Source organism: Vombatus ursinus, unplaced genomic scaffold (assembly GCF_900497805.2).
Source record: "Vombatus ursinus unplaced genomic scaffold, bare-nosed wombat genome assembly UNPS02005236.1, whole genome shotgun sequence".
In the NCBI taxonomy this organism is placed as follows: Eukaryota; Metazoa; Chordata; class Mammalia; order Diprotodontia; family Vombatidae; genus Vombatus; species Vombatus ursinus.
In genome coordinates this window covers 5,573,324-5,587,268 of record NW_020945014.1, presented here as the reverse complement: position 1 = coordinate 5,587,268, position 13,945 = coordinate 5,573,324, and the positions used below count along the sequence as shown (strand labels likewise).

The 13,945-nt window shown below is 37.1% G+C and overlaps 1 protein-coding gene across 2 annotated transcripts in view; it reads right to left on the bottom strand.

Moving 5' to 3' along the window:
* Nucleotides 1-13,945, bottom strand: part of TRAPPC9 (trafficking protein particle complex 9) — a 964,950-nt gene that overhangs the window by 716,038 nt on the left and 234,967 nt on the right. For both annotated transcript variants that reach the window (XM_027844988.1, XM_027844994.1), the window contains one exon: nt 10,499-10,662. In XM_027844988.1, coding sequence (XP_027700789.1) covers nt 10,499-10,662 — 164 coding nt within the window. The remainder of the gene's footprint in view (nt 1-10,498; nt 10,663-13,945) is intronic.

Genomic DNA, 13,945 nt, shown 5'->3' with positions numbered 1-13,945 from the left:
AATGCAACTAAGATTAGAAGGAAGGTAGAAAATTGGGAAAGAATTTTTACAACCAGTCTCTCTGATAAGGGCCTCATTTCTAAAATATATAGATAATTAAGTCAAATTTATAAGAATACAAGCCATTCCCCAATTGATAAGTGGTCAAAGGATATGAACAGACAGTTCTCAGATGAAGAAATTAAAGCCATCTATAGTCATGAAAAAATGCTCTAAATCACTATTGATTAGAGAAATGCAAATCAAAACAACTCTCAGGCACCACATCACACCTATCAGAATGGCCAACATGACAAAACAGGAAAATGATAAATGTTGGAGAAGATGTGGGAAAATTGGAACACTAATGCATTGTTAGCGGAGTTGTGAAATGATCCAACCATTCTGGAGAGCAATTTGGAACTATGCCCAAAGGGCTATAAAAATGTGCATACCCTTTGACCTAGCAATAGCACTTCTAGGGCTATATCCCAAAGAGATCACACAAATGGGAAAAGGACCTACATGTACAAAAATATTCATAGCAGCTCTTTTTGTAGTGGCAAAAAATTGGAAATTGAGAGGATGCCCATTAATTGGGGAATGGCTGAGCAAGTTGTGGTATATAAATGTGATGGAAAACTATTGTGCTATAAGAAATGATGAACAGGCTGACTTCAGAAACACCTGGAAAGACTTGTATGGAGTGATGCTGAGTGAAGTGAGCAGAACCAAGAGAACATTGTACACAATAACAGCCACGTTGTGTGATGACTAACATTGATAAACTTAACCCTGCCTGGCAATACAAGGATCTAAGACATCTCCAGAAGCCTTGTCATGGAAAATGCTATCCATGCCCAAAGAAAGAACGATGGAAGCCGAATTGTTATTTTTTTTCTCTTCTGTTGAGTTTTGTTTCCTCTTTCTGATAGTTCCTCCTATTGGTTTTAATTTCTACTTACAACATCAATAATGTGAAAATATGTTTAATATGAATGTAAATGTATAGCCTATATCAGATTGTGTGTTGTCTTGGGGAGGGTGGTGGGGAGGAAGGAGGAGAAGAATTTTAAACTCAAAAGCATATGGAAGTGATTATTGATAAATTAAAATAAATAAATAAAATGAAAAAAAATATCCACTTCCAAGTAAACACCAACTAATTTTTATATCTTACTCTACTCCATCTCCAGTCAGTTCAGTTCTATTGGCATTCAATAAACAACATCTACAGAATTAAAGGTAAAAGTGAATGAATGACAGGCTCCACTCAGATCTCAGCCCTCCCAGGAATCTTCTGGACCACAAGTGCTTGTCCCTAGTACCCCTAACCCCACCCCCACCCCCACAATGGTAAGAACTGTTTTTTCTCACACTTTACATGACACTTTTTCGTAACTGTCTAGTATGCCTAGCATCGCTAGGGGTTTCATCATGAATACGGGATCAACTTCATGAGTTTACAGCAAGGTGAAACTTTATTTGGGACTTTTTAATCTATCTATGATGGATGTCAATGTGCCCATTTGAAAGTACTTCACAACTCATTCCTACTTCAATGAGGATGACTGATTGTGGCAGGTTCAGACTATTATGGGTCAGAATCATCCCTCTGAACTTGGCCTATAAAAGAGACCCAGAAAACTACAGTGGTGAGTCAGAGATATTCAAAGTGAGAACTGAGCAGATACCAAAAAAATAAAAAAATAAAAAAATAAAAAATCTAAGAAGAGACCTAGATCCAGGAAAAGGAAATGGAAAAGGAGAAGTCTACATATCCCAAAAGCCTTCCGCCGGGCTACTCGTGGCAGTCTTAGATGGCCACATTACAGTTGTACATACTCTCACTTACAGGAGCGACAGGGAATGTTCCCAAACCTCAATCTGATTCCTGTGTCTAGTCATGGACAAGCCATTGCAAAACTTTCAGTCCAAGAGATGGCAGCCATGAAGAGAGGAACCACAGGGCCAAGTGATGGAAGTGCCCGAACCCCAGCCTTCTGGGGAAGTGTCAGTGTGTCCCAGACTGAGATTCATTCTAGCATGTGACTCCAAAGTTAGAAAAACAGTAAGGGACTGATTTAAATTGGTGCAAATATCTAGTGTTTGTCCTCAACTACTACCATGAGTATTTCAGATACCATAAATTGCTCTTTAGCATCTGCAAGTTCATTTTTTTAGTGTCAAAATGAGGGGTAAGGAAGAGAAAGTTCAAGTCTTAAGAGTAGTTATCATAAGGCAGGAAATCAGTATGAGTCCCAGGGATGAATCCTGGGACTAGTTCCAAATATCTAGTCCCACTAGAATCTCCAGAGGTCCAAGTTCATTTGCCTTCCAAAGGGAGTTCAAATCAAGGTGGGGCTATGAATCAAGAGGACTTATCTCTGGGGAAAAGGTGGGACAAATTAGAAAAAGAATTATATTTGCACCCCTTGTTTCATTTTGCCCTATAAGGTAGCATAAAGTTGTCCTGATACATTATTATCTTGAATGTTCACATGTAAACTAAGGCCCCTTTACATACATTTGTGGAAACCTAGACAAGAAAGCTATAGTCTGAAGTTTATGGTGGAAACTCTGGGAAAGGACAAAATGAGCCAAAACTATGATATGGAGGTGGGGAGAGGAGGAGAAAGATTGGAGAAAAAGAAAGAGAAAAGGGTAAGGAACCACCGAAAATTGAGCCCAATTAATCTAAACAAAAAATTGCAGCACTAGTCTATGGGTCACACATACAATGTTCATAGCTATTTTTACAGGTATCATATGCTAACTAAATGGTATATTTCACCCAGAATGCACCTAATTTATTGCTGTCACCCCAACTCAACAGTAGTTTTGCAAAGGGCAAGGTAGATGGCCAAAACACTTAAATATCCACTCAAGCGCTGGATAAAAACTTGGTGCTAACAAGAGTGGGCAAAGTGAGAATGTGTTTCTCTAAAATGTATTGTCAATAATGGGAGTATGAAAAATCCAGAATTTCAAAGCAATGTTAAACTCAACAGAACTAAAACAAAGTTGATACCTAGATGGTAACAGACATTATTGTAGTTCTACAACTTAATTTTCTATTGTCTCTGCTGCCCTCCCCTGCTCAAATACTCAGTCTTACTCATCTTCTCGGCTTAAGATTTTATTTTCACAGCTTCTTCTATTTTGCAGTCCATTTATTAATGCTGACAGTTTTTTGCTACTGTAGAACATAAATGACAGGAATTAGTCCCTTTTGTATATTTTGGAAGCAAATGGTTTATTTGCATGAATTTAATTTCATAAGAAAATTTATTACATCTTGGGACTTGAATAAGATAAGAATGCTTTAATTTTTCATTTAAAAATGCATTTGTTTGAAAATGTAGACGTTATAGATTTTTGCATATATACATACATGTACAAGGATTAAAGCAGAATGGTTCAGTGTAAAATATGAGGAAGATGAGGACTGTGGGCTCTAACTGTATGGACTTAGGCAAGTAAGTCTCTTCCTAACCTTGGGTTTCAGTTTCCTTATCTGTAAAATGAAAGAACTAGACATACGCTAAGGATCTTTCCATCTCTAAAATTATCAGTCAAGAAGCATTCATTAAATGTTTACTATCCACATCAGCCACCATTCCAAGCACTGGAGACAGAATGAATGGCAAAAAGAGAATAGTCTCCTGCAGATGGTGGGAGTCTTGAAAATGCCTGGGAAATTAAGAGATAGAAAAGTGGAAGAGCACTCCAAGCATGGGGAAGAGCCAGGGGAAGAGCACTAAGACAGGAAGGGAGTGCCATGTTCAAGAAATTGCAAGTAGGCCAGTCTTGCTGGACTGTAGAATGTGCAAAGGAGAATAAAGTTTAAGAAAACCATAAAGGTAGGAAGGGGGACAGGTTATAAAAAGCTTTAAAGTCAAGAAGAAAAGTTTATACTTGATCCTAGAAATAAGATGGAACTATTGAAACTTCCTGAGTAGGGAATTAACACAGTTATACTCTTGAAAAAAATGGCCGTGGCAGCTCAGTGGAAGATAGATTATACTACGGAGAGACTCGAGGAAGGAGATGAGTGAGAAGGTTATTGCAATAGTGCTAATAATCGGTGATGAGTGACAAAACTAGGGTTGTGGCTGTGTGAGTAAAGTAGATGTACGAGAAAGATGTGGTGAAGGTTGAAAAGAAAAGAATTGGCAACAGGTTGAATACAGAGGGTGAACCTGAGTGAGGAGATCAGTACAATATTAAGATTTTTAGTCTGGGACATCCAGTTTGAAATGGCCAAAAGATAAGTTATAAGTCCCAATGTCTCAATGCCTCAAGTGTCTTACCTATACAATAGGGATGATAAACGCCTAGCTAACTTTCCTCATGGGGTGAAGATAAGATGTGAGTTTTTAAAATGAATTCAAATCCTGGCTCTGCCATCTACAACCTGTTTGATTTCATGGGCAAGCTACTGAATTTCTCTGGGACTCAGTTTCTACATCTGGAAAATGAGAGGAGGAACTAAAGTCACTTTTAGCTCTGTCTTTATGAACCCATAATGCTACATAAATATAACGTATTTCAGAATCACAGAACTTTAGAGGAAAAAGGAAGCATAGTAATGATCTAGCACAACCCAAACCCAAAACGTAATCCTCACAACAACGCACCCAACAAGTGCCATCTAGTCACTACTTTAAAGACCCCCAGGAAGAGGGAACCTACTACCACTGGAGGAGGCTCACATTTTCTCAAGACAGTAAGAGAGCAAGAGGCAGGCCTCCAGTACATTGAATGGATCTTCCTAAGCAAATTTACACAAAAAGGTGGACAAGAATTACACAGGATGAAATATAGAGGGGTCACAACCTGCACAAGTGAATGAGGCACTTGAAGCAAGGACTTAACAGGAGAAATGAACTTTAAAGAGCATTTCAGTGAGAGGAAATAATTAGAAAAAAAGGCAATAAGGCAGGAATGCATGTGATAAGTATAGAGATAAGGAAATGACCAGAAAATCATACAATGAAAGAGAAAATCTAATTTAGAAAGGATCAAGGAGGTCAACTAGCTTTATCAGCCTTACCAATAGACCTCATACCACACAAAGCAGGAATCTCTTCAACAACATCCTTGACAAGTCTAACATCTGCTTAAACATACCTACTTACCGTTTCTCAGAAACACTTCTACTTTTTAAATTTCTCCGATGGGGGAGGAAGCGGGGAGAAACAGTATAACTTTCACAACTTTTTGGCTTTTTTGTATTTGCTTAATCAACTTTAAAATAAAAAGTATACATGTAGGCATTGCCATTGAATGGCAACTAGTCAATAATCCCTTCTCAATCTTTATGAAGCAACCTAGCAAAATGGGGGGAAATGGACGTTACAGCTCTGACACTAGATATGTTGAACAAGTCACTGAATCTCTCCAAGACTCAGTTTCCTCATTTATAAAAAACAGAGATAATAACACTTGTACTCCCTATCCCACAGATTTGTTATAACTAAAGTGTCTTGTAAACCTCATAGTACTATATAAATTGGAGCAGTTATTCTTTTTTTCCCCCTGGGGCAAAGGACTCATTGCTTTCTCTTTTTTTTTATTTTATTTTTAATTTATGGAATAAAATAAGCATTTCAATAACAGTACAATTCTTAAAAAGATGACCGTACATGAAACTGCAAATCTATTATCCACACTTGTTATTCCTTTAAAATATACAAAATTATCATGTAAATTTTTTTCTTCCCTCCCCCCCACCCCTTAGCTACCATTAGACATAAATAAGTATGTATTGCTTTCTAAGAAATTAGGTTCTACCAACCTATTTGAAGGTATGACCCTCCAACCAGCCTTCCCCCTTTTTCCCCTACTCTGACTTGAAGTCAGAAGACATGGGTTTTGACCCTAACTTCAATGCTTTACTGTGGATCCTTGTATTTGGTTACAATTTCACCAGGCCTGTTTCCTCATCTGTAAAATTGGGAATAGTACCTATGCTACCTTACTCACAGTGTATTTGGGAGGAAATATGGTTGTAAACTACAATTCATGATATAGTTGTGATCATTATAATTCAGTGTAGCAAGAAGGAATTTCAGAGAGGAATAGACTCTGCCCTTCCCTTATACTGCAAGACCTTCCTCTATGAAGGAGAATGTACTAAAAGGGTTTAGTTCTGCCACTCTCTTCTCCAGGTCTTCCTGAAAAGTTTTGGAGAAGTAGAGTGGGAATAAGAGCTGAAGTCAGTCCAAGAGTTTAATCTTCTACAAGATTTTGAAGAAGATTAGAGAAGTTGGCCCAGTAGTATGCAACTTCTGGAAAACAATCTAGGGTTAAACAGAAAGTAACCCAATGATCTAGGGAAGAGAGAGGAGGCAGAAGAGCCAAAGTGAATTAAAGACTTAAGATAGTTGAGTACCTGGAAGACCTGGAGTCATTCAGAACTGAATCCTGGAATGCTGGATAGGAGTGGAGCCATGGGGTATTAAGGACTAAAGAGGAGTTATCAAGGGAAGGACTTTCCAAGGAAACAGCTTGTGCTGTGTGGGGGTCTCATCCAGGGAAGCAGAATAAGACACCGGAAACATATAGGACCCTAGAAAGAGTGGCCTCCAGAAAAGGTTGGAGACTTTCTCAATTTTCTGTGGGCTCCTATGAGAATGCTTTAAGTGCACAAATAAAACCCGTTTTATGCTTGAAACCTATGAGCCCAAATGTTTTAAGGGGAACAGAATGTTACCACTGGAGGAGTGCCAGATAATGAAGTGTCCAGGCCCAGCCTAGGTGGAGGCAAACAAGTACATGTGAGTGGTTCAACAAAGTGCACCTAGGCTCTTAAATTAAGAATCTGTGAAAAAATGTAAATAGACTAATTAGTCTAGAGCAGTTATTCTTAATAGTTGTTGTTATTACTATCACGAACAAGGAAGCCAATTTCATCGTGAGGTCCCTCCACTATACTTTCCTAAAACTGAACTGAATCCCAATTCTCTGAAGTTTGTACCTACTGGTCCCAATTCTACCCTCTGGGGCCAAGTAGACAATATGCACACCAATTTGGCTCCAATCCAGGTTGAGCAGCACTTGTACCAGAGGACTCTAATACTTTCTTTACAATTAGGAATTACCTTAAGCATACATGAAAAATAAAGAAAGATTACCTCAGTCTTAGAATTTCTAAAGCAAATGTTTAAAACCTACTGCAAACTAGTTAACATCATGAGAGGAAAAACCTTGGTGAAATGTCTGTGGGACTGAATATAATCTGAATTTAATATTTCAAGATGGTATATTTTATAATACCATAAAGTATAAAAAGTACAATGGAAGATCTTTAAACACAGAGCTCACTATAAAGACTTAGGTACACGAGGGATCATTCCCCTATTTTCTCTCCCTAGCTAAATCCTACCACATCTTTTCAGCCCCAGCTCAAGTCCTACCATGTCCACGAAGCCTGTCCTAGTTGGCCAAGTTCCTAATAATTGCTTTCTAACACCTACAGCATTTCAACAAGTACCCTACAATCCAACACTGAGGAGCTCTATAAACCCTAAAGCACTCTATAAATGTACATGTAATTATTATTGTTATTGTTGCTACTGCCGTTACCTTGTTATTCTTTACCATTTTAGAATTTCCCCAGAACTGTACTAATGCCCCTCCTCTAAAGTAATAACTCAATTTTACACAACTGAAACGCCCCCAGAGTTATTACCAGGGAAACTTTGGTGAGCCATGTATTTGTCTGTATCTAGGAAGACTATCAACAGTTTCCCAGGTTCCTATGATATTGCTCTTGATCTGGGTTCAATCCATCTTCAGATGATTACTAGCAGTATGACTCTGGGCAAGTCACTTAACTTGTTTGCCTCAGTTTCCTTATCTGTAAAATAGGGATAATAATAGCACCTACCTCACAGGGTTGTTGTAAGGATCAAATGACATAAAAAATGAAATAATAAGCATAGTACCTAGCACATAGTAGATGCTATGTAAATGCTAGCTGGTATTAGTATTACTTCTGAAAAGAAGCAAGAAGGCAGTCACTGGCAAAGAGTAGTCTCCATCCTACCTGAAAAGAAATTAGAAAGGGTTGAGGAAGAAGTAGCAGTCTTGATGGAGAAACTAAAGGAGGAGGCCCCAGCTATGTCTTTAATTGTCCAAGCAAGGAACTGAACACTGGCCAGTGGCTGTCATTCAAGCATTGAGTGGAGATTATGGAGCCTAAGGCATGGAGGACAGAGAAGTGGGGAAAGGCCCAGACCAGATGAAATCACAAGTTGAATGGAGCCATGTGATGATCATTTATAAACCAGCAAAAGAGAATAGGGTAACTGGTAGACACTGGGGCAGGATAGGAATATCAACATGGCTGAAAGCACCTTTCTTGTCCCTTCTCCTCCTGTAGTTTGTAAAATGCTGATGGCCACCAGCCTGGGTTGGGGGGTGGGGGGGAGGGACTAGGGAGTGATTTGCACACAAACAATAAGCTTTACTGAGGCAGCCTATTGGACATTCATTTCATTCTCAATACATCATCCCTGTGAGGTAATACAAATGGACTAGGGTAAAAAGATTTGGCAAAAGTCACAACAATTGAGCTGCCAGGTTGGAACTCAAATTAGTCAACAATCATTCAATAAATATTTACTAAACGCCTAGTATGTGCCAGGCACTGTGCTAATGGGGATACAAATAAAGGAAAAAGAAAGTCCCTGATCTCAAGGACCTTACTGACTCTTCAGATCCTGACTCCAGTGTCCTATCTATCACATGTTGTTCTTGTTCCCCAATCAGAATATCAGGTCCTTATGCAGAGAGACTGTCTCCTCCTTCTCTGTGCCTCAAAACACATAGTCCTGGGTCCATGCTTGGTGCCTTATATCCTGATTGATTTAAAGTTGGTCTGTAATTATTATTAGGGTAGGGAAGAATAAGAGAAAGGAATTTCCTCTCTCCCTCCATCATAAAGAACAATGATTAGAGTGAGAGGGCCTGGAAGCAAATGCTAGCTCTGTTAGCTTATTAACTGTGAGAGTATCACAGCTAATATCACAATGATTTTGCCAAATCACTTAACCTCTCTGGCTCTTAATTTCCTCATCTGTAAAATGTGATGATTGAACTAGATGACTTTTAAGATGCTCTTCAGTTCTAAAACCTATGATTCTAAGAATACTAATTATTACATGAAGAAACAATGTGGGGCTTAGAAAACCTAAGTTGGAGTCTCAGTTATAACTGCTAACTATGTGACTGAATCATAACATCATAGATTCAGAGCTGGAAGAGACCTTGGAGGCCATCAAATACAACTTTTTCATTTGACATAGGAGGAAACTGAAGCCAAGGGAGATTAAATGACTTACCCTGGGTCATGTGGCGAGTACATGTTTGAGGTACAATTTGAACCTAAGTCTTGTATGTCACTTGAAGATAATGACATCTGCCCTAACATGCTATAAAGTATTATAAGTATGTCTCTAGCTCCAAGGTATCCTTCCAGAACATACTGAAACTTGCAGAGGAGAAATATCTTCACAAAAGTCCTCTATATATTACTCTATTTATTGTTGCTAGTAGTAGTATATAGTCTAACCACCTTAATTGCCTTACAATGTTCTCACATTTTGATGACCATATTCCTAGGGAAAAAAAGAAGAGAGCTTTGTAGGCCTACCAAAGGATATAGGCAAAGATTCCAATAACAACTTGGGAAGTACATTATTAGTGCTTACTATATACCAAATATTGGATTAGACTCATTCAGTGTTACACTAAGGGACACAGCTAGCATCATAAGGCAGATGTTACAAGGAGGCAGATCAGTGCTGAAGACAAATGACCTTCCTAATAATTACTACTATTCTAATAATGGAAAGCTCTGTCTCATAAGACAATGAGTTTTCTATTACTGAAAGCACTTAAGCAGTGGTTCAACAACTACTTTTCTGGCATGCTGCACAGAAACTCACGAATAGGTTGGAGGTTGGAACACAAGAGTATCTCAGGTAGCCTCCAATTAAGGCTCTGTCGAACTATAAACCCTAATTTTATGGGGTTGAGAGAAAATGAGAACTATTAATCAATCAATAAACATTTATTAAGTGCCCATTATGTGTCAGGCACTGTGCTAAGTGCTGCATTGTACTAGAGGTATGCAGTGTTTACAAATTTTTACAAACCTCTTAGTGTCACTACCCTCTCCAGAAAGAATACAGAATTGGATGGATTCTGATTCTGACTTGACATGACAATTTTTACCTGCTAAATGTTCTATATATCTTAAGTGTTATGCTTATTTTGTGATAATCAAAAAAGCAAAATTGTTCGTTTGAAAGGTAGCGCTAACTCTCTAGGCAAATTAACTGACAGCAATAAGGTGTGATGGTCTTAGAATATATTTTTGCTTGGGGAAGCATGGGGAAATTATTTGTGCTCTTCTACTGAGAAGTAGGATGTGGGATCTGGCCATTGAATCAATTTGGCTTGTTAGCAGTTTCTAATAATGTAATCTGAGATATGCAAGCCAGCAGACCTTTGGTGGTGAGAATTTTTGATGTGACTTCTAGTTTCTCCAAAGGTTCAGTTCCAATGTTTTCCAATTTGATGTCAAGTTGCTGGGTCTCTCCATTATAAAGCTGGACAGACACATTAGTTGAGATTTCATCCCCAGAGGCAGGTTGCAAAGTGCGGGCTGACCTAAAACAAAGAATAAAACAAAAGACTGACTCAGCATTTTAAAATTTATTCATATCAAAACATCATAGAGGCATTATAAAATGTAAAGGGAAATTAAGACCCATGAAAATAGACTTTAGGATGCAACCAATCAACAAAAGCATAAAAAATATGAATCTATCCCTGATCCATATGTCCTTAAAATTCAGTTAACTCAACAAAATTAATTCACATTTTAATACAATACCAACCAAATTCCGAAGGGGATAAAATATGGAATTTGACAAAATACCAAAATTCATTTAGAAAAACAAAATGTTTAGAATATTAAGAGAAATGATTAAAAGAAGTAGGGTTAAGGAGGAAATAGACCAGATCTCAAACTATACTATAAAGTAGCATTCATCAAAACCATCTGTATTGGTTAAAATATAGAGAGGTAGAAGGTAGATCAATGGAACAAACTAGACAAAAAAAGAATCGGAAATAATAGAACTCAATAACCCCATGTTTCATAAAATGGAAAACATAAATTACCTAGGAAAAAAATCCCTATCTGTTAAAAATTGCTGGGAAAATTCAAAAGCAGTCTGATAGAAATTAAGTTCAGACCAACACCTTATACCATATTCCAAAATATAGTCTAAATGGACATGTGACCTTAATATTAAATATCATATTATAAAAAAACTACAGATCATATGCTTCTCACAGTTATGTGTAGGAGATGTATTCCTAACCAGATAAGAGATAGAAGCAATTACAAAAAAATAAAAGAGATAACTTTAATTACTTGAAACTGAAAAGCTTCTGCATAGACAAAGTAACACACCTAGGATAAGAAGGGAAGCAGTTAAATGGGGAAAAAGAAAGCCTTTGTATAAATATTCTCTGGTAAGGGATTCATATCCAAGCTATATAAACAATACACACACACACACACACACTAATAGATATTTCCTAATAGATTTGTGTTCAAAGGATAAAACAGTTCTCAAAGGAAGAATTGAAAAGCATTTACAACCACATGAATCACTAATAAGAAGAGAAATGCAAATTAAAACAACCATGAGGTTTTACCTCATAACCTGCAAATTGACAAAAATGGCCACAAAAATGGCAATATGCAAAGTTGGAAGGTTTGAGGAATGATAGGCACACTAATACATTGTTGGTGGGGCTATAAAAGAGTATAATTATTTTGGAAAGCAATTTGGAATTTTGCAAATAAAGTGACTAAAATGTACATACCCTGTGAACCAGAAATTCCATTAATGGGCTTATGTCCCAAGTAAGCCACCAATAAAAAATACCCATATACTATAAAATATTTACAGAAGCACTTTTTGGTGATATCTAAGAATTGGAAACAAAGCAGCTGCGTATCAATTAGGCAATGGTTAAACAAACTGTGGTAGATGAATGTAACGGAATATCACTATGCCATGTGAAATTACCTGTATGATGAACATAGAGAAACATGGAAAGGCCTGTATGAAGTGGTGCAAAGTGAAGCAAGCAAACCCAAGAAAATAATATACACAGCAACTACACTAATGTAAATGGAATCAAAAATCAATGTGACAAAATGATGAAGATCAAACAAGATTTAAATGAAGAGATATAAGAGGACATCACCAAACTATCCCATCATGGAGGCGAAAAGTCCACAAGTGTTACACATTGCACAACTTTGGGGGCTTTTCAATATTATCAATCAGTCATGTGGTTTTTGTTTTTTCTTTCTCCAAAAATTACCATTCATTATATGGAATGGTTCTCTGGGAGGAAGAAAGGGAAGAATACTTGGGGAAACTATTGACAATGTAATAAAGAGAAAATATAAATGAAAAACTTACTTTAAAAAATAGAAACTCAGTTAACTTAGAGTTTCCATCATCTGCTCTAGACTAAAGATAGAGAAAAAATCAGTTCATGACTTAGCTATACAAATGACTAGCTGTGTGACCACAGACAAGACACTGAAGCGCTCTGAGACTCAGGTTCTTAAGTTAACTGAAGTTCTCTGCAGGGGATAATACTCACATAAGATTACATAAGGAAAGCCTAATGCAAATTTGTTATTGTGGTTATTGCTCTCCCTATTACAACTGCCCTTCTTAGTATATATTCTAGACAAATTAAACATCCTCAGCCTGCCCTCTTCAGTTTCAATGCCTTTGATCACCATTTCCTATGCCTGAAATGGGCTCCTCAACTTTAAATCCTGAAATCTTACCCTTCCTGCCAGGCCTAACTTAGATCTTTTCCTTAAATAAGACTTCCTCAATCCCACAAACTAGATGTAATCTATCCTTTTTGGTTTCTTTCATAGCACTTTCTTTAGACTCTTCCACGAAATTACACATTCTTGTCATCTCTACTTATTAGACTGTAAGATACTTCAAGGCAGGTATTATGTCCTATCCATCTTTGTATCACCAACATCTGGGCATAAGACATTATTAGGAAGATAGTTCTAAATGTTACTCAAAATGAATAGTTGCCTACTTCAATACTTCAATGGGTGCATGATTTCTTTGGGGTAGGTAACTTCTTCTACAAACACAGTTTCAACCAACCCATTTCTTCTAATCCTGTGAAATTCTTGTTTATGTCTTTTCATAAATCTCTATAAAGAATCTGTTCAACATGCCAGAAACCTTCTTCTGACTCTTTTAATATTTCACAGATAGCAGTGAAACACAGTAACTGTTCATCTGTTATCCCTCCCTTTAGAGACTTGTATAATACCTCAAAAAAAAAAACTATCACAAAATGGAAAGCACCTTAATAATGGGAAGAGGAGAAAAAAGACACATGTAAACTAAAATTCATACACTAATTTATTACAGCAAGATACATGAAACATTTAAATAGGCCACTACATATAACAGAGTAAAAATTAAATTAAAGACATATATAACAAACTCTATATGCCACTGATGAAAAATGTTAGGAAAGTCTACAGCCATTGAGTATGACAAACTGAATAAAAATATGAAAGGGAATTCACAATTCTTAACACATGACCTCCTGGCAGTCGGTCAGTAATGTCACCTTTTTTGTACAAAGGCTGACACATTGATTATACTTAATGGATTGCCAGTATAAACTTTAAAAAAAAAAACAATTGTGAAAGGGTGCCATTTTTTCCCAATATTGCTTGAGAGTCTCTGTACTAAAAAAAAAAACAATTGGGCTTACTTTAAAGTAAATCTCATTTTAAGTATACTTAGCATTCTCTCTCTCTCTCTCTCTCTCTCTCTCTCTCTCTCTCTCTCTCTCTCTCTCTCTCTCTCTC